Genomic DNA, 22,217 nt, shown 5'->3' with positions numbered 1-22,217 from the left:
CCAACAAAGGAAAAAGCAGTATAAAAATAAAAAACGAAAAACAAAAACAGCCTCCGCTATTGTGCTGTTGTACGTAAAGCATTCCAAGGCTTCGGAAGGGTTCTGATCTCTCACACGTAATCGCAGGGAACAAACAGGAAGTAGTCGGAGGGGGGGGATTCATTTACTCTGCGTGACGCTTCAGTCATAGACCGAAATCTGCCGCTGCAGAAGAACGCCGCACGGAGAAACCCGTAGGGTTAGGGCAGGGAGCGTAGCTGGTGCGGGGCAACCCAGGGCAAAGGGCCTGGTGTGTATCAAAATACAGTAAACCAAGCAGCTATTGCAAAACTACAACTCCCAGCAAGTTCTGAGATCATTACTGTATCCTGGAAAGCCCCTATAGTGCTGATACCACTGGACTCTCCAGTGATTGCGAAAACTACAACTCCCAGCAATGGCGACCTCCACAGCAGTGGTCTCCCAATTATGGACCTCCAGCGGCTGCAAAACTACAACTCCCAGCAATGGCTTGAGATCCGGAGCGACCTCCACAGCAGTGGTCTCCCAATAGTGGACCTCCAGCGGTTGCAAAACTACAACTCCCAGCATGATGAGATCGTAACTATGTCGTGGGCAAGCCCATACAGCGTTGGTCCTCAACCTGGACTGTTTAGCTGTTGCAAAGACTACAAATCCCAGCATGACTTGAGATCATAGCTGTGTCCGGAGCGACCTCCACAGCAGTGGTCTCCCAATTGTGGACCTCCAGCGATTGCAAAACTACAACTCCCAGCATGATGAGATCTATGTCTTAGGTAGACCGTATAGCCTAGGTATTTAGACTGTTGACCTCGAGCCGTTTCAAAACTACAACTCCCAGCATGACTTGAGGTCATAGCTGTCTCCTGAGCGATCTCTACAGACTATCCAAACTGTGGACCTCCAGCTGTTTCAAAACTACAACTCCCAGCAGGACGAGATCATAGCTGTGTCCTGGGCAAACCATATAGCGTTGACCTACAACCTGGACTGTCTAGCTGTTAGAGAACTACAACTCCCAGCAAGGCCAAATCTATGTCCTTGGTAGACCGTATAGCCTAGGTGTCCAGACTGTGGACCTCCAGCTGTTGCAAAACTACAACTCCCAGCATGATGAGATCATATCTATGTTGTGGGCAAGCCCATACAGCGTTGGTCCTCAACCTGGACTGTTTAGCTGTTGCGAAGACTACAAATCCCAGCATGGCTTGAGATCATAGCTGTGTCCTGAGCGACTTCTACAGCGGTGTTCTCCAAACTGTGGACCTTCAGCGGTTGCAAAACTACAACTCCCAGCATGATGAGATCATATCTATGTTGTGGGCAAGCCCATACAGCGTTGGTCCTCAACCTGGACTGTTTAGCTGTTGCGAAGACTACAAATCCCAGCATGGCTTGAGATCATAGCTGTGTCCTGAGCGACTTCTACAGCGGTGTTCTCCAAACTGTGGACCTTCAGCGGTTGCAAAACTACAACTCCCAGCATGATGAGATCATATCTATGTTGTGGGCAAGCCCATACAGCGTTGGTCCTCAACCTGGACTGTTTAGCTGTTGCGAAGACTACAAATCCCAGCATGACTTGAGATCATAGCTGTGTCCTGAGCGTCTTCTACAGCGGTGTTCTCCAAACTGTGGACCTCCAGCTGTTGCAAAACTACAACTCCCAGCAAAGTCAAATCTATGTCCTGGGTAGACCGTATAGCCTAGGTGTCCAGACTGTGGACCTCCAGCTGTTGCGAAACTACAACTCCCACCAAGGTCAAATCTATGTCCTGGGTAGACCGTATAGCCTAGGTGTCCAGACTGTGGACCTCCAGCTGTTGTAAAACTACAACTCCCAGCATGCTCGGACAGCCGTTGGCTGTCCGAGCATGCTGGGAGTTGTAGTTTTGCAACAGCTGGAGACACTTTGCTTAGGGAAACACTGTCTTGTCTAGGCCTCTAGTGTTTCTGTGTAAATCTTGCCCTCCGAAAAAAGTGGCCTGCTGATCCCTGCGTTTTTGCCGCATTTTTCACGTGTCTGTCGTATTTCGTGTTTACAATTTGCAGTTGCCCCCCACCCCCCCCCCCCCCCCCCTCCCCACTGATGGCCGCACGCGTCTGTCGCTCTCTTGCGCTCAGGGGTCAAGTGTAATGTCGCGCGGTGGCGCAGCACGGCACGTGTTGTTATTGTTATCCTTGGCTTTAGCTCCAGGGGACGCAGTGAACAGCTGTAGGGAGGAGAGGGGAGGCCGCACCAACAACAACGGCAGCAGCTGCTCCTCACCCAGGGCGGCCGGCCTCCTTGTTCGGAGTCATCCAAGTGTTAAACGAAGCCCTATTAGCGGCGACATCCGTGGCCAGGCGACAAGTGACCGCGCCACGCCCCTCTCCTCTGATAGACTGAGGCAGTGTTTCCCAACCAGGGTGCCTCCAGCTGTTGCAAAACTACAACTCCCAGCATGCACGGACAGCCGACTGGGGGCCACAGTCGTTAAAAGTGTCGTCATGTTAGCATACTAAAAATTATCTATATGGGCAACAAGACAGATTCTTTATTTTTTTTTTTTTTTTTTCAGGCTTCGTTGCCCATAGCAACCGCTCACAGCGCAGTGTGAAAGCTGTGCTCTGATTGGTTGCTATGGGAAACAAAGCTTGAAACGGCCCAATTTTGGGGGGGAGGTTTGGGGGTCTGCTGCTGTTGCCCGTAGCAACCTGAGTACCACTTTCGTTTTGCGTTCCGCTTTTGAAAAGAAAAGCTGCCCCCTGATTGGTCGTTATGGGAAACAATCCTGAAACTGTCTGAAAAAGAAGAAACTGTCTTGGTTGCCCATAGCGACTGATCACAGCACAGTAAGTATAAAATGAAAGCTGAGCTCTGATTGGTCGCTATGGGAAACAATCCTGAAACTGTCTGAATAAGAAGAAACTGTCTTGGTTGCCCATAGCGACCGATCACAGCACAGTAAGTACAAAATGAAAGCTGAGCTCTGATTGGTTGCTATGGGAAAAGAAGTTTGAAACAGCCCAACTTGGGGGACTGTTGCTGTTGCCCATAGCAACCTGAGTACCACTTTCGTTTTGAAAAGAAAAGCTGTTCCCTGATTGGTCACTATGGGAAACAATCCTGAAACTGTCTGAAAAAGAAGAAACTGTCTTGGTTGCCCATAGCGACCAATCACAGCACAGTAAGTACAAAATGAAAGCTGAGCTCTGATTGGTTGCTATGGTCAACCGAGTTTGACACAGCCTAAAAGAGAAACTTGCCCGTAGAAACCAATGAGAGTGCAGCTTTCGTTTCGCAGTCTGCTCTTGAGAAGGAAAACTGCGCTGGGATTGGTTGCTAAGGGCAACAAGGATGGAAACTGCGTAAAACAGTATTTTCCAAACAGTGTGTCTCCAGCTGTTGCAAAACTACAACTACCAGCATGCCCGGACAGCCGTTGGCTGTCTGGGCATGCTGGGAGTTGTAGTTTTGCAACAGCTGGAGACACTCTAGTTAGGAAACACTGCTGTTGGCTGTCCGGGCATGCTGGGAGTTGTAGTTTTGCAACAGCTGGAGGCACTCTAGTTAGGAAACACTGCTGTTGGCATTCCGGGCATGCTGGGAGTTGTAGTTTTGCAACAGCTGGAGGCACTCTAGTTAGAAAACACTGCTGTTGTCTGTCCGGGCATGCTGGGAGTTGTAGTTTTGCAACAGCTAGAGGCACTCTAGTTAGGAAACACTGCTGATGGCTGTCCGGGCATGCTGGGAGTTGTAGTTTTGCAATAGCTGGAGGCACTCTAGTTAGGAAACACAGCTGTTGGCTGTCCGGGCATGCTGGGAGTTGTAGTTTTGCAACAGCTGGAGGCACTCTAGTTAGGAAACACTGCTGTTGGCTGTCCGGGCATGCTGGGAGTTGTAGATTTGCAACAGCTGGAGGCACTCTAGTTAGGAAACACAGCTGTTGGCTGTCCGGGCATGCTGGGAGTTGTAGTTTTGCAACTGTCTTGAAAACACTGGTGTAAAAGAAGTAACTACCTTGGTTGCTATGGGTAACCAAGACAGTTTCCCTTTTATTCTGTTTGGTACTTCTCCCTAATTCGCTAAAAGTAAATGAGCAGCGTAGGGGTTAATCCATACAGCTATCGAAAAACATGAATGTTTTGCGCGTAGCCGTCGTACGTGAAAAACTGACGTCTACCACTAGGAGATGTATTTGCCGTTGTGTCATAATTACTAGTAACTCGTTTTTTTGTGTTTCCTGCCGCAATTCACGGTAAAGCACGCCCGCTTTTTGCGCTGTGTGAACTCAGCCTTACACTGATGCCATGATTGGTCAGAGATGATCTGATCAGGGGGAGGCCATATTGTATTATCCACACCCGAGGCCCTATCACCAAGCTCTTGGGGCCCCAATGTAAACTCCCATTCAGGGCGGGTCCAATGACTTTAAAGGGCCAAACATGGTCACTAGTAGGCGATGTTCAGTCCATTAACGTCTGAGCGCCCACCATGGTATACAATGGATTCCCTTGCTTTGGTATCCCGATGTGAATGGGACCTAACAGGGCGTTCAGTGTCGTAGGCCTGACCGCTTTTGCCCCACCGATGGCCACTCTGCCGGCCCACACCTGGCGATACCTTAAAGGGGTACTCCCGTGGAAAACTTTATTATTATTATTTTTTTTAAATCATCTGGGGCCAGAAATTTAAACAGATTTGTAAATTACTTCTATTAAAAAATCTTAATCCTTCCAGTACTTATTAGCTGCTGAATACTACAGAGGAAATTTTTTTCTTTTTGGAACACAGAGCTCTCTGCTGACATCACCAGCACAGTGCTCTCTGCTGACATCTCTGTCCATTTTAGGAACTGTCCAGAGCAGCATATGTTTGCTATGGGGATTTTCTCCTACTCTGGACAGTTCCTAAAATGGACAGAGATGTCAGCAGAGAGCTCTGTGCTCCAAAAAGAAAAGAATTTCCTCTGTAGTATTCAGCAGCTGATAAATACTGGAAGGATTAAGATTTTTTAATAGAAGTAATTTACAAATCTGTTTAACTTTCTGGCACCAGTTGATTTAAAAAAAAAAAGTTTTCCACTGGAGTACCCCTTTAATAACTTGACTCCTGAATTGATGTGACTTGCTCGCGGTGTAATGTAGAGGTTTTCGGTCATGTATGACATCCTCGCGCGTTGGTGATCTGTAATCTAGTCATGGCAACAACATTTACGGTGGCCATTATCTTATGTTTCCACAGCGATATGTCTGGACGGGTGCAGTGAGCAAAATGGCTTCTGTAACAGCCCAGGGGAATGCTCGTGAGTATTTTCTACTTCTAGATATATCGATATTGTATAATGTGGGGCCAGAGGTGGCTCTAGACTCTGTGAGGCCTTGGGGCGAAACTCGAACGTGAGGCCCTCACTGACACTCATAAATACAAAGAGAGGCAAGCGATCAAATAAAAGTAAAATGAACTATATAAATTGCATATTTTGTGCATCACTATTTATTTTACGTTGTTAAGGGGGGGGGGGGGGGGTGAGTTAGGATGCAACAAAGCCCCTACAAGAGTGAGGCATAAAGGGGTACTCCCGTGCAAAGCTTTTTTTTTTTTTTTTTTTTAAATCAACTGGTGCCAGAAAGTTAAACAGATTTGTAAATTACTTCTATAAAAAAAATCTTAATCCTTCCAGTACTTATTAGCTGCTAAATACTACAGAGGAAATTCTTTTCTTTTTGGAACACAGAGTTCTCTGCTGACATCATGACCACAGTGCTCTCTGCTGACACCTCTGTCCATTTTAAGAACTGTTCAGAGTAGGAGAAAATCCCCATAGCAAACATATTCTGCTCTGGACAGTTCCTAAAATGGACGGAGGTGTCAGCAGAGAGCACTGTGCTTGTGATGTCAGCAGAGAGCTCTGTGTTCCAAAAAGAAAACCATTTCCTCTGTAGTATTCAGCGGCTAATAGGTACTGGAAGGATTAAGATTTTTTTAATAGAAGTAATTTACAAATCTGTTTAACTTTCTGGCGCCAGTTGATTTAAAAAAAACAAGTTTTCCACGGGAGTACCCCTTTAAAGGGGTACTCCGATGCTCAGAGTTTGTAACAAACTTTTCCGAACGATGGAGCCGGTGCCGGTAGCTCCTGACGTCATAGTCCCGCCCCCTCATGATGTCACGCCCCGTCCCCTCAATGCAAGTGCCGTCACGCCCCCTCCCCTAGACTTGCATCGAGGAGGCGGGGCTATGACGTCACAATCTCCCGGCGCCGATTCCAGCATTCGGAATAGTTTGTTCCAAACGCTGAGCAGCGGAATACCCCTTTAAGCGGCGGCCTAACTTGCCTAATTAGAGAGCTGCCTCTGTGTAGTGCCCATCCAGACCATGGTGACATATCAGAACTTTAGATAGATGGGGGATCGGGTGCTGAGACCTCCACCAACGTGTTGTGCCCCCTTTTTTTTTCTTCTTCTATCGCAGACTATAGAATTCTCTGAGTGGAATTCTGCTCCGGAGTTCCGCTGCGGGAAATAGGGTGCAGCAGCCCCCCATTTTTTTTTCAATAGGATTCTGCTGCACCATTCACACTATGGAATTTCTGGACCTCAGACTCCATTGAATGAATGTCTATAGAGACGGCATGTTTCCGAGTGATCCTTGTGCTGGCTTGTTCTGCCCGTGCTCGCTACAGATGGATGGAGTCCTGCCGCGTAACTGTAGTAAATTGGGCGGCACCTATGGCTTACGGAGATATAACGGGCAGAGATTCCGTCGTATGAATGAGTCATAAGCTCCGCCCCTTTTACCGTACTGCTGAGCCTGGACTTCTAGGCGGAACATGTTCGATACACCGGCGGAATCAACCAGCATAGTGTTGCCGGCGGAATCAACCAGTTGAGTGTTTCCCAACCGGTGTGCCGCCATCTGTTGCAAAACTTCAACTCCCAGCATGCCCGGACAGCCTTCGGCTGTCCGGGCATGCTGGGAGTTGAAGTTTTGCAACAGATGGCGGTACACCGGTTGGGAAACACTTAACTTTTACCATGTCATGATAACATATCCAGAGCTTGTGAAACGCAACATGTCCTATAGGCAATCTGCTTCGTAAGCAATAGTTGCGTTAATATTGTAGAAACAATAACCTGTTCTAATTTGATGTCCGAAATTCCATTTTCAGTTGCCGCCCAGGTTGGCAAGGCCGATACTGCAATGAGTGTATTCCCCATAATGGATGTAGACATGGAACGTGCCAGATCCCGTGGCAATGTATCTGTGACGAAGGCTGGGGAGGCCTCTTCTGCGACCAGGGTGAGTTGGACTGCACAAGATTTCTTGGATCTTGCCGGTAACGCGGCGTCAGAGATGTCGATTACCAACATCACCGATTCACCGAGAATATTCATTTCGTAATATGGATAATTTTACTATTCCCTTTAATTCCTCGCAGATTTAAACTATTGCACTCACCACAAACCCTGCAAAAACGGAGCCACTTGTATGAACACCGGCCAGGGCAGTTATACTTGTTCTTGTCGACCGGGATACACCGGAGTGAATTGCGACGAGAAGATCAACGAATGCGACAGCAATCCTTGCCGAAATGGGGGCAGCTGCACGGTAAGAAATGGCGTCAAAAGAATTCTAGTGATGTATTACAAGTTACGGTTACAGCTGAAACGGCTATTGCAGAGCGCCATCTGTTCACCAAATAAGGAAGCAGGTCTAAATAGGCAGACCCAGGAATGCCAAAATCCGTTTTCGGAATGTGACTTTTGCACTCTCAATAGATGAAATGAGAGGTGATGGGCAGGGCGTAACAGGGAAGTTGTGGAGCTAAGCACTGTGCCCACACATAGTAATAGTGACCCACTTTGTGCACCCACATAGTAGTAAGCCCTCCCACACCATGGTAAGCTTCCCTTATATTTCGGGATGCTGACCCACTACTTGTTGCCTTCAGGCTTACTTTTACTGTCACTTTGATAAACCTTTGATATGTCAAAAGTTTTGATAGATCTGGGTCTCAGTGCTGAGACCCACACCGATCAGAAGAACGAGCTGGGAGAAGCGGCGCGGCATCGCTGTTCACTCCTCGGCTCAAAGTGATCTTTAGCTCTCTGTTTCATAGACTTATGAACAGCAATGCCGCACACTGTTCGTTCTTCTGATCGGTATGGGTCTCAGAACGGAGACCAAGACCAATCAAAACTTTTAACATAGGCAGTGACAGTGCCTATTTACAAAAGCAAATGACAGGACAGGGAGCCAATGGCTCTCTGCTCCGTCATAGTATTCAACTGCATCTTCAGCCTCAGGCCACACATACAGTTGAAAGTTGCACTGGCACCATTGGGCCTTCTCCCTGCCAGGCCCAGTCACAGCCATGATCATTACACCAGTGCAAACTTTTCCTTATCATGTGCCTAACACTGTACCCGCCTGAACCCAGTAATCGCCACATAGTTCGTAAAATATTCTGCAAATTGTACGTTCCTTAAAAACGAATCCATTCCGTTTAAAGGGTTACTCCAAAGGATTGGGGATAAGATGTCTGATGGCGAGGGACCCCCTGCGATCTCGGCTGTGGCACCCCAGACATCCGGTGCATGGAGCGAACTTCGCTCCATGCCAGATGACTGTTGATGCCGGGCGGAGGCTCGAGACGTCACGCCCCGCTCGTGACATCAGGGCCACGCCCCTTCAATGCAAGTCTATGGGAGGGGGCGTGACGGCCGTCACGCCCCCTCCCATAGACTTGCATTGAGGGGCGTGGCGTGACGTCACGAGCCTCCGGAGCTGCACCCAACGCTCTAAACGAACGCCGGGTGCAGCAGGGAGATCGCGGGGGTCCCACCGCCTTTGGATAGGGGATAAGATTTCTAGGGGCGGAGTACCCCTTTAGTGGCAGCGTGTCTTACAAAGGATAGGGGATAAGATGTCTGATGGCGAGGGACCCCTGCGATCTCGGCTGTGGCACCCCAGACATCCGGTGCAGGGAGCGAACTTTGCTCTGTGCCAGATGAATGGCGATGCCGGGCGGAGGCTCGAGACGTCACGTTCACTCCCCGCTCGTCACGTCATGGCCACGCCCCCTCAATGCAAGTCTATGGGAGGGGGCGTGACGGCCGTCGGCCGTCACGCCCCCTCCCATAGACTTGCATTGAGGGGGCGTGGCCGTGACGTCACGAGCCTCCGGAGCTGCACCCAACGCTCTAAACGAACGCTGGGTGCAGCAGGGAGATCGTGGGGGTCCCCATTGGCGGGACCCCCGCGATCAGACATCTTATCACCTATCCTTTGGATAGGGGATAAGATGTCTAGGGGCGGAGTACCCCTTTAATGGCAGCGTGTCTTACATTCCAATCGTACCTTTTTACTAGAGACCATGTTTATAGTGTTTTCTCTGGACAGTAACTCGTACAGATCTGGAATGTTCTACATGCTAGCGTACAGGTGGCTAGGAACAACTTCTTTACGTCCTCCATTATCCCGAGGTCATGCTGTACGTAGGTATACCAGCTTTCAGAATCGGGGTTATTGTCCTTGCACTCTGTTTATTTGGCTTTATATTGTCGACTTGTTTGAACTAGAAATTCTTTTGCTTGTGTTTGCACTATCAACATTTCGCCTGTGTAATGTATGGGTAAATCTCGTTTTCGGAATAGCTTTCGTGTTTATACACTCTGAGCTGTTGCCTCAATGTCGTGCGCCGTGACTCCCATCAAACCTTGTCCTGTAGCGATTATGATGGGTGTCAGCTGCATCTACACCCACTTACACACGAATCCTCACGCTTCTGTATTTCGTTCCTAGGATGGGGAAAGCGGCTACGTCTGCGAATGTCCTCAAGGCTATTACGGAACCCACTGCGAGCACAGTGTATTGAATTGTGCCGATTCGCCGTGCTTTAATGGCGGCACATGCAGAGAGCGGGAAATGGGTGCCAGCTATGCCTGCCAGTGCCCGCTGGGTTATACGGGTTCCAACTGTGAGAAGAAAGTGGATCGGTGTATCAGCAATCCCTGTCTGAACGGTATGTACTCAGTCTTCCATCTCTCGTCACTGAACAGAAATGGCTGCTGCACTGTTGCCAGGTCATCCATATTTGTTAACTGTTTATAGGTGTGACAATTCCTTGATGTTTATTTAAGATTTTCCCCCCAAATTATCATAAAAAACAAATGGGCAGAAGGGGTCATGTGCCCATTCATTTCTGCTCAGCTCCACTTGGAGAGCGTTATACAGAATCATATATGTCTATACGACTTTGTATTAACCCCGTACACCAAATGCTTAGCTTTCCGAAGGGTTTCTGCCACTTCATTTTAGCGATCGGTGGGCGCATCAGTACCCTGTTCCCTACTGATCAAAACTATTCAGCACCCTCAGCTCCCGGGTTTCGGCACCTTGGACTCTCCACCAAAGAAATCATCTGACGTGTCATTTATTATGCCTTTTATTGTACACTGCCCCTGTAGTTTAGAGCACAGAAGTAAATCTGAATGTTAATACATATGTTTCTCCACACAGGAGGTCAGTGCTATATCCTAAATTACAAGCAGTTGTGTCGCTGTCGCACCGGATATACGGGACCAACGTGTGCAACGAATATGAACGCGTGTGCGAAGAATCCGTGCTCCAACGGAGGGACCTGCTACGACAACAGCGGCGACTATGGATGTATTTGTCCTCCAGACTATACTGGGAAAATGTGCACCGTAAAAACCAGAGACCAATGTACTGTCAACCCGTGCAAAAACGGAGGATCGTGCAATTTTATGCCTTATGAAAATAATAACGTTGTATGTCATTGTCTATCTGGTTTCATGGGAAGCCACTGCGAGCTTCCAGTCGAGCGTCAGAGAGACTGGGACTTCCCTTGGTTTGCCGTCTTCTTGGGTGCCGGCATGGTGGGACTCCTGGTTTTGTTATGTATGATCTTTATTGTGGTGAGGCATTTCCGCCAGAAGCCGATGCAGGACACTAGGACTATGAATAATTTATCGGATTTCCAGAAAGATAACTTAATACCGGCTTCACAGCTCAAAAACAATAACAAAAAGAAGGACTTGGAGGTGGACTGTGGTCTGGAGAAATCCAACTATAAGCTCAAAAACCACCCATTGGACTGCAACATAGCAAATGGACTTATTGGTGGGGTCATTTATGGAATGGGCAAAACGGATAAGTTCCACAATAGTGAAAAATGCTTAGAAGAAGAGAAGTTTCCTCTTCGTCTACACAGGTAAGACATGCTGCACTGTCAAGCTGTACATTTAGCATAACAACTAGCCCTCCCGATCCCCCATGCACGCTCATCTTGGTTAAACGGGCATGTGTTTTCAATGGGGAGAGACAGGGGCATTGCATTTGCTAGGTCTCCAAAAGACCCAGGGCTAGAGCCCATAGCCCAGCCACACACCCCTAACCACACCCTTTTAAAGCAGCAGTGGCAATAAAAAATAAAAACAGTGGTAGCCAGAGACATGGGGCTATGGGCCGGAGACCCTGGGCTACAGCCCCGTTAGCCCCCACCTAGCAACGCCCCTGTGGAGAGGGTAGAAATCTGCTCCCAGACTCCTCTAGTGGTGCCTTATCTCCCTCAAGAAAGGATCGGGCATGTTGAAATCCAACATCCGCCACCGAGAAGAGTTGGGAGACCCCCCATACACATTAGACGGTCCCTCCGAAACCACCGGGTTCATCCGAAACTAATCTATTGTGTATGGTGTATGCTGTTTTGTTATGTGATCTGTGCTGAAATGGTGGTCTTCGATTGTCCTTTTGTCCCTAATGCAGTGGTCTCCAAACTGCGGACCTCCAACTGTAGCAAAACTACAACTCCTAGCATGCCCGGACAGCCAACGGCTGTCCGGGCATGTTAGGAGTTGTAGTTCTGCGATAGCTTGAGGTCCACACTTTGGAGACCAGTGCCCCAACATTGCCCATTTTAGACTCCCTAATGAAGTGTTACCCAACCTGCAAAATTACCATTGTAGTAGTAGGAGTGGTAGTTTTGCAACCTCACTGTACTGACTCACTGTACTTTTCCGCTGTGAGGCTTTGTGGGCTGCCATCTTACCTGCTCTATGCGACGCCACATTGCGCGTTGCTATGTGTTGGCCGAACATAATCCTTGGCAGAAGCAGCCTTTGTTAGGAAGCGATCGGTTGTTGTGACTCTCTAAGGATCGTTGTCTGTTTAGCTTCCCTTGAGGATGGAGCGATGCCATACAGCATAGATAAGGAAAGATGGCGTCACATGTTGACGCAGGGACTGTTGCCACATGCACTTTGCAGGAGTAAGGCCCCTTTTACACTGACGTTGTGCCCCATCGGCAAACGTCCATCAGGCACTTTTTTTTTGTGCCTTATCGGACGTAATTTTTGATGGGGCACAACGGGAAATTAACGGGTCCTGGCAGATCCCATTTACTATTATGGGGTCCGTCGCGCGTCGTTGCTTTTTCTGATGGGAATGGCGGGAGGAAAAAACGCTGCATGATGTCATTTTCCTCCCGCTATTCTCCCGGGTTCCCCGATGGATGTCTTAAGTAGCTTATGAGACGTCATGAGTTCAGACGAGTGTAGTATGGCCGTATTGGTTACCTCTGTATTGTGGCCGCAAATCGCGGTCCAACTGTGGATATAAAGAACTGAATGTATCATAGGGAACAATTATAAAATAGAACAATAGGAAACAATTAGAACACTAGGGAACAATAATAAGAAAGACGGGCAGTCGACGTTGATGAGACCGGCCTTGGGGCGAATATATACTCCAGTTCACTTGTGTATATTGTATTAAATTATACGTGAGGTTAGGCTACTTTCCTTTCACATAAAGCCACACCTACTTTTCAAAAACAGGCACAACCAGCTTGAAAAGGGGGAAAAAGCCAAAAATGTTGGTGCAAACCAAAAGCTTGAAAATTAGCACCTTTGCTATTCCTAAAAAGCAGCCATAGCAGGTTCTTAAAATCCCCCAACGTGGATTTCTCCACATCTTATTCAGCTGAATTAATGCAATTTATCTGCCAGTTGTTTTTCCTACTTATAATGGGCCAGAAATAAGATGGATTTCAAACCGGACTTTCTTATATACTTATGTTTGGTTTTTGTTTTATTGTTTTTTTTTATACAGTGAAAAGCCACAATGTAGAATATCCACTATATGTTCCCCAAGAGATTCGATGTACCAGTCGATTTACGTGATAGCAGAAGAACGGAATGAATGTGTGATAGCGACAGAGGTAAGGACGTCACCGCCGGATAGAATTTCAGGAGGCCGATCCTTTTCCTATTGCCACAGATAACGCTCTTAGATTGTAATGTATAGCGTCTCCATGGATCACAACGTTTACCCACAAGTCAAATGGATATTTAATATGAACCCTCAACATTACCTTCCAAAATACTATATACATTACTATAAATGAATACTTTATTGCACTGAATTTCCCTTTTATTGTAGATAAGCTTTGTGTTTGTAGTGTTTGATATAATTTATAATATACAATTAATGGCCACTTTATTAGAGCCTCCATTTAGTAGCACGTTGCACGTCCTTGGGTTTCAGAACTGCAGCAGTTCATCGTGACATAGATCCTACTAGGAGATGGAATCGTTCTAAGGGAATATCGTCCCGTGTGGACAGGATAACTTCCTAAAATCCACATTAGATGAAGGTCCTGACATGCTCTCTACAACCCGTTCTACCTTATCCCGGAGATGTGTGTATGAATAAGATCTGGAGGCTGTGAAGGCCGGGGAAGCAAGAAAACCCTCACTGTCGTGTTCCAGGAGCCAATTCATGACTATACGACCCTTGTGAATGGGACATTGGGGTAACAGCACCCATCATGGGATAAACTTGTTCAGCTATGAGGTTTAGATAAGCTCTACTGTCCAAACATCCCAGGATGTGCCAAGAAAATATTCCCCACCACATGTCTGAACTGTTCACACCTAACAGGAAGGGGTCCTCGATTCATGCTGCACGGGCCAAAATCTGACCCTCCCTTCAGTGTGGTGCCACAAAGATCTGGATCCATCTGACCAGGCCATGTTTCTCTATAGAGATCTGGATCCATCTGACCAGGCCATGTTTCTCTATAGAGATCTGGATCCATCTGACCAGGCCATGTTTCTCTATAGAGATCTGGATCCATCTGACCAGGCCATGTTTCTCTATAGAGATCTGAATCCATCTGACCAGGCCATGTTTCTCTATAGAGATCTGGATCCATCTGACCAGGCCATGTTTCTCTATAGAGATCTGGATCCATCTGACTAGGTCATGTTTCTCCACAGAGATCTGGATCCATCTGACCAGGTCATGTTTCTCTATAGAGATCTGGATCCATCTGACCAGGTCATGTTTCTCTATAGAGATCTGGATCCATCTGACCAGGACATGTTTCTCTATAGAGATCTGGATCCATCTGACCAGGCCATGTATCTCTATAGAGATCTGGATCCATCTGACCAGACCATGTTTCTCTATAGAGATCTGGATCCACCTGACCAGGACATGTTTCTCTATAGAGATCTGGATCCATCTGACCAGGCCATGTTTCTCCTCAGAAATCTGGATCCATCTGAACAGGACATGTTTCTCCTCAGAAATCTGGATCCATATGACCAGGACATGTTTCTCTATAGAGATCTGGATCCATCTGACCAGGCCATGTTTCTCCTCAGAAATCTGGATCCATCTGAACAGGACATGACATGTTTCTCCTCAGAAATCTGGATCCATATGACCAGGACATGTTTCTCCTTAGAGATCTGGATCCACCTGACCAGGCCATGTTTCTCTATAGAGATCTGGATCCATCTGACCAGGCCATGTTTCTATAGAGATCTGGATCCATCTGACCAGGACATGTTTCTATAGAGATCTGGATCCATCTGACCAGGCCATGTTTCTCTATAGAGATCTGGATCCATCTGACCAGGCCATGTTTCTCTATAGAGATCTGAATCCATCTGACCAGGCCATGTTTCTCTATAGAGATCTGGATCCATCTGACCAGGCCATGTTTCTCTATAGAGATCTGGATCCATCTGACTAGGTCATGTTTCTCCACAGAGATCTGGATCCATCTGACCAGGTCATGTTTCTCTATAGAGATCTGGATCCATCTGACCAGGTCATGTTTCTCTATAGAGATCTGGATCCATCTGACCAGGACATGTTTCTCTATAGAGATCTGGATCCATCTGACCAGGCCATGTATCTCTATAGAGATCTGGATCCATCTGACCAGACCATGTTTCTCTATAGAGATCTGGATCCACCTGACCAGGACATGTTTCTCTATAGAGATCTGGATCCATCTGACCAGGCCATGTTTCTCCTCAGAAATCTGGATCCATCTGAACAGGACATGTTTCTCCTCAGAAATCTGGATCCATATGACCAGGACATGTTTCTCTATAGAGATCTGGATCCATCTGACCAGGCCATGTTTCTCCTCAGAAATCTGGATCCATCTGAACAGGACATGACATGTTTCTCCTCAGAAATCTGGATCCATATGACCAGGACATGTTTCTCCTTAGAGATCTGGATCCACCTGACCAGGCCATGTTTCTCTATAGAGATCTGGATCCATCTGACCAGGCCATGTTTCTATAGAGATCTGGATCCATCTGACCAGGACATGTTTCTATAGAGATCTGGATCCATCTGACCAGGCCATGTTTCTCTATAGAGATCTGGATCCATCTGACCAGGCCATGTTTCTCCACAGAGATCTGGATCCATCTGACCAGGCCATGTTTCTCCATAGAGATCTGGATCCATCTGACCAGGCCATGTTTCTATAGAGATCTGGATCCATCTGACCAGGACATGTTTCTATAGAGATCTGGATCCATCTGACCAGGCCATGTTTCTCTATAGAGATCTGGATCCATCTGACCAGGCCATGTTTCTCCACAGAGATCTGGATCCATCTGACCAGGCCATGTTTCTCCACAGAGATCTGGATCCATCTGACCAGGCCATGTTTCTATAGAGATCTGGATCCATCTGACCAGGACATGTTTCTATAGAGATCTGGATCCATCTGACCAGGCCATGTTTCTCTATAGAGATCTGGATCCATCTGACCAGGCCATGTTTCTCTATAGAGATCTGGATCCATCTGACCAGGCCATGTTTCTCTATAGAGATCTGGATCCATCTGACCAGGTCATGTTTCTCCACAGAGATCTGGATCCATATGACCAGGTCATGTTTCTCTATAGAGATCTGGATCCATCTGACCAGGTCATGTTTCTCTATAGAGATCTGGATCCATCTGACCAGGACATGTTTCTCTATAGAGATCTGGATCCATCTGACCAGGCCATGTATCTCTATAGAGATCTGGATCCATCTGACCAGACCATGTTTCTCTATAGAGATCTGGATCCATCTGACCAGGCCATGTTTCTCCTCAGAAATCTGGATCCATCTGAACAGGACATGTTTCTCCTCAGAAATCTGGATCCATATGACCAGGACATGTATCTCTATAGAGATCTGGATCCATCTGACCAGACCATGTTTCTCTATAGAGATCTGGATCCACCTGACCAGGCCATGTTTCTCTATAGAGATCTGGATCCATCTGACCAAACCATGTTTCTATAGAGATCTGGATCCATCTGACCAGGACATGTTTCTATAGAGATCTGGATCCATCTGACCAGGCCATGTTTCTCTATAGAGATCTGGATCCATCTGACCAGGTCATGTTTCTCTATAGAGATCTGGATCCATCTGACCAGGACATGTTTCTCTATAGAGATCTGGATCCATCTGACCAGGCCATGTATCTCTATAGAGATCTGGATCCATCTGACCAGACCATGTTTCTCTATAGAGATCTGGATCCACCTGACCAGGACATGTTTCTCTATAGAGATCTGGATCCATCTGACCAGGCCATGTTTCTCCTCAGAAATCTGGATCCATCTGAACAGGACATGTTTCTCCTCAGAAATCTGGATCCATCTGACCAGGCCATGTATCTCTATAGAGATCTGGATCCATCTGACCAGACCATGTTTCTCTATAGAGATCTGGATCCACCTGACCAGGCCATGTTTCTCTATAGAGATCTGGATCCATCTGACCAAACCATGTTTCTATAGAGATCTGGATCCATCTGACCAGGACATGTTTCTATAGAGATCTGGATCCATCTGACCAGGCCATGTTTCTCTATAGAGATCTGGATCCATCTGACCAGGCCATGTTTCTCCACAGAGATCTGGATCCATCTGACCAGGCCATGTTTCTATAGAGATCTGGATCCATCTGACCAGGACATGTTTCTATAGAGATCTGGATCCATCTGACCAGGCCATGTTTCTCTATAGAGATCTGGATCCATCTGACCAGGCCATGTTTCTCCACAGAGATCTGGATCCATCTGACCAGGCCATGTTTCTCTATAGAGATCTGGATCCATCTGACCAGGCCATGTTTCTCTATAGAGATCTGTATCCATCTGACCAGGCCATGTTTCTCTATAGAGATCTGTATCCATCTGACCAGGCCATGTTTCTCTATAGAGATCTGGATCCATCTGACCAGGCCATGTTTCTCTATAGAGATCTGTATCCATCTGACCAGGTCATGGTTCTCTATAGAGATCTGGATCCATCTGACCAGGCCATGTTTCTCTATAGAGATCTGGATCCATCTGACCAGGCCATGTTTCTCTATAGAGATCTGGATCCATCTGACCAGGCCATGTTTCTCTATAGAGATCTGTATCCATCTGACCAGGCCATGTTTCTCTATAGAGATCTGGATCCATCTGACCAGGCCATGTTTCTCTATAGAGATCTGTATCCATCTGACCAGGTCATGGTTCTCTATAGAGATCTGGATCCATCTGACCAGGCCATGTTTCTCTATAGAGATCTGGATCCATCTGACCAGGCCATGTTTCTCTATAGAGATCTGGATCCATCTGACCAGGCCATGTTTCTCTATAGAGATCTGGATCCATCTGACCAGGCCATGTTTCTCTATAGAGATCTGGATCCATCTGACCAGGCCATGTTTCTCCATAGAGATCTGGATCCATCTGACCAGGCCATGTTTCTCTATAGAGATCTGGATCCATCTGACCAGGCCATATTTCTCTATAGAAATCTGGATCCATCTGACCAGGTCATGGTTCTCCAATGATACAATTTTTGCTCTTTTCTTTTACTGGAGCCTCTCCTTTTTTACTTTCCTTGACACAATGGTCTTGGAGCTGGTCATCTGCTGTGGAATGCTCAGAAGCGGAGTTGTGAGTTCAGACATGTTAGTTGGACACCAGCATTGTATTTGGCTGCAGTTTTCCTGACTGGGCTTCACCTGTTCATCAGAACGATTCCTCACATCTTCCTCCGACCTCTTTTGGTGAGGAGTTTGCATCCGCAGGATCCACTTCTGCTAGATGTTCTTCATGCTGTTACACAAGAGACCCCACAAGGTCAGCAGTGAGATCCTTGACCCGGCTAGTCTACACCCAATGACCAGGCCTCACTTCATGTCCATCTGATCTCTGGATTATCCCATCCATGTGGTTCCACATTGAGACTGATTTCTGGGTTTTATGTCCCACTCTGGACTCACAGGTCTAATCTCCATACAGGTAAGTGTTCTGGTGAAAGGGTAGCCTGGTAGGGTTTTCCTTAAACCGGGGGAAGAAAATGTGACTTCTTGCTCACGGCGCATACACCCGAGGACCACAGGTCCTCGGGTGTATGCGCCATGAGCAAGAAGTCACATTTTCTCCCCCCGCAGTTAAAAGGGTTACTACGCTCCCCAGCGTATGGAACATTGAGTTCCGAATGCTGTGTGCAGGCTTCCGTGTTCACACCCGCCCCCTCGTGACGTCACACCCTGTCATGTGACGTCACGCCCCGCCCCCTCAATGCAAGTCTATGGGAGGGGGCTTGACAGCCTTCGCGCCCCCTTCCCATAGACTTTCATTGAGGGGGCGGAACGTGACATCATGAGGGGGCAGGCGTGAACACTGAAGCCCGCACACAACGTTCGGAACTCAATGTTCCGGACGCTGGGGAGCGGAGTAACCCTTTAAGGAAAACCCTGAAACACTATTTCACCAGAACACTTACCTGCATCTACGCCAACGGAACCGACAGCCGGCTGCCTCCCGATACCATCCTAACAATCACGCGCTTCCCAGTGTTGTGCCTGCCAGCACAACACCCCATGGTGAGCGAACCAGTCCACCAGTTTAACGACAAACTAACACCAAAAGTCACCGCACTATATAGCGCCGTTTTCTGCCTTTTTTTCTCCTCTCTCTCTATGTGCACGTCCCAGATGTTTAATATTGTTTATTTTGCCTTTTGCTGTTTTATAATCCACTTATATCTCTTCTTTTTTTTTCCCCCACCCGTAGGTGTAAACCTAAAGTGAAGCATCCAGAACGTTAATGTTTTCTCAAGCGCCACAAGCGGAAGGCCACGTACCTATGTTTACAATGACCGGAGGGGGATTTCTGAGCGCGAAGACGAAACTTGCTGCTTTCGAAAGATCGAACAACCCGCGTGGAAGAGATAAGATTGTGGCTTCGCTAGAGATACAATAGACTTCGATCGCCGAGCTCTAGAGTTTAGGGCGTCCGATCGACCGGATGTAACACGACTGGAAGAAACAGAAGCGAATAGAAAAATGTTAAAGAGACTTGGTTTCTCAAAGTGTCCTTTCCGAAGCCTCACGTTCCGCCGACGTGAGCGGCTGCCAGACGCTGGCTATGGACTATTCATGCCTTATAATTCACATTCCAGGAAGGTGGACGGGATCGGTTTGCTATGCAGAACGATGACTTTTCTTTTTTCCTCTCGAGCTCCCGGTGTCGTCTCCTACTTTACGTTTTTTGTTTTTTTTAGAAGTGCCTAAAAGCGTCCCGAGAGATCTTGTGTTGGCTGATCACTGCTTCTCCTATGTAATACCTGAACAGTATTAAGCTATGATTCATTGTTAACTCTCTACACACCGCTCGTCACGCAACAGAGGGTTTCGGGACGGAACATACCGAAAGCAGCGAAGGTGGACTTTTGCTCCCGATCCTTTATTTTATTTTTTTTTATCCAAAATCCGTCCTAGTTGTCAGTCGGCAACTCAGTCCGAGCCTTACATTGCATGACACCTTAATTCAACTGGCCATTTTACTGTTTTTTTTGTTTTGTTTTGTTTTTTATTAATAATTAATTTTGCACTACTGAGAATCGTGAAGTTAGAATTATATATTTTTTTTATTTTATTTTATTTTTTATTCTAATTTTATAATTTTTCAAGAACACAGAGACTGTATAATAATCTGGTGTCATGTTTTTACACAGACTTTGGTCATTTATATAAAGGCATCAGATGTCCGTATTGACGTTTATAAATGTAGGGTTATCCCATTTAAAAGGATACTCCGGGGGAAAACATTTATTTTATTTTTTTGTCAATGACTTCTATTAAAAAATCTTAACCCTTCCAATACTTATTAGCAGCTGTATGCTACAGAGAAAATTCTTTTCTTTTTGAATTTCTTTTTTTTCTCTTGTCTACAGTGCTCTCTGCTGACACCTGATGCCCGTATCAGGAACTGTCCAGAGCAGGAGAAAATCCCCATAGCAAACCTATGCTGCTCTGGACAGTTCCTGACAAGGACAGAGGTGTCAGCAGAAAAAACTAGAAATTCAAAAAGAAAATAATTTCCTCTGTAGCATACAGCTGCTAAAAAGTACTGGAAGGATTAAGATTTTTTTTAAAAGAAGTAATTTACAAATCTGTTTAACTTTCTGGCACCAGTTGATTTAGAAAAAAAAAATTCCACCGGAGTACCCCTTTAAGTGTATTTTTGGTACTCCGGTCAACTTAAACTTATCCCCTATCCAGAGAATAAGGGTTTAAGTGTCTGATTGAGGGGGTTCCGACTTTTGGGACCCCCATGATCTCCTGTTGGTTGTCCTGCTACTTACTCGTCCTCGGGGCGCTTTGGTCCCTCACATCGGAGATGAGTGCAAGCGATGGCCTGCTCAACCAATCTAAAAATGAACCTCTCATTACAGGGGTCCGACTTGTCCTAGATGTTCTCCGGCCCCCACTGGAGATCACCCAGGACTAGTCGGACCCCCATGATCAGACACTTATTCCCTATCCTGGGAGTAGGGGATACGTTTCAGTTTCCTGAAGTACCTCTTTATATCTATATATGATGCATGTCCTAACCTGTGGTTGTTGCTGAACTACAACTCCCACCATGCGTGTCCGAGTTGTAGTTTGGCAACAGCCGTAGAACCGCCGGTTAGGACACATTGGTGTATGATGGGGAAGTCCGATAATTCTAGTTCTTGGTGTTTGAACTACAAAGTCATTGGCTGCTCTGAATACAAAGGTTTTTTTTTTTTTTTTTTAGTTTCTATAGGACTAGAGCAGTATTTCCCATCTAATGTGCCTCCAGCTGTTGCAAAACTACAACAGCATGACCAAGAAATGTTCTAACCATACTGCCCAGTAGTGATTGACAGCACCAGGTGTTTCCCAGCTAGGGTGCCTCCAGCTGTTGCAAAACTACAACTCCCAGCATGCCCGGACAGCCAACGGCTGTCCGGGCATGCTGGGAGTTGTAGTTTTGCAACAGCTGGAGGCACCCTGCTTGGAAAACACTGTTCTAGTAAGTTTTATATGTCACCCTTGGAGCTGGAGTTGCAAAACTCCAACTCCCAGCGTGTAGTAAACCCTTAGAAGCAGCAGCATGGAAGAGCAGTACTGAGCAGTGTAAGCTGTGAATCCAGCTTTGAGGGCGAGATAGAAAAACTTACTAGAGCAGTGTTTCCCAACCAGGGTGTCTCCAGCTGTTGCAAAACTACAACTCCCAGCATGCCCGGACAGCCAACGGCTGTCCGGACATGCTGGGAGTTGTTTTGCAACAGCTGGAGGCACCCTGCTTGGAAAACACTGTTCTAGTAAGTTTTATATGTCACCCTTGGAGCTGGAGTTGCAAAACTCCAACTCCCAGTGTGTAGTAAACCCTCAGAAGCAGCAGCATGGAAGAGCAGTACTGAGCAGTGTAAGCTGTGAATCCAGCTTTGAGGGCGAGATAGAAAAACTTACTAGAGCAGTGTTTTCCAACCAGGGTGTCTCCAGCTGTTGCAAGCCTACAACTCCCAGCATGTAGTAAAAACCCTCAGAAACTGCA

At 46.9% G+C, this 22,217-nt stretch overlaps 1 protein-coding gene across 1 annotated transcript in view; it reads left to right on the top strand.

Moving 5' to 3' along the window:
• DLL4 (delta like canonical Notch ligand 4) overlaps positions 1-20,496 on the top strand; it is a 33,021-nt gene extending 12,525 nt beyond the window's left edge. The window contains exons 5-11 of the mRNA XM_056546252.1: positions 5,249-5,309; positions 7,176-7,306; positions 7,446-7,615; positions 9,812-10,031; positions 10,529-11,243; positions 13,142-13,250; positions 19,425-20,496. Coding sequence (XP_056402227.1) covers positions 5,249-5,309; positions 7,176-7,306; positions 7,446-7,615; positions 9,812-10,031; positions 10,529-11,243; positions 13,142-13,250; positions 19,425-19,430 — 1,412 coding nt within the window. The 3' untranslated portion in view covers positions 19,431-20,496. The remainder of the gene's footprint in view (positions 1-5,248; positions 5,310-7,175; positions 7,307-7,445; positions 7,616-9,811; positions 10,032-10,528; positions 11,244-13,141; positions 13,251-19,424) is intronic.
• The last annotated feature ends 1,721 nt before the right edge of the window (positions 20,497-22,217 follow it).

This window comes from Hyla sarda, chromosome 11 (genome assembly GCF_029499605.1).
Source record: "Hyla sarda isolate aHylSar1 chromosome 11, aHylSar1.hap1, whole genome shotgun sequence".
NCBI lineage: Eukaryota > Metazoa > Chordata > Amphibia > Anura > Hylidae > Hyla > Hyla sarda.
Note: the sequence above shows the minus strand (reverse complement) of the source record. Positions and strands in the feature narration are given on the sequence as shown.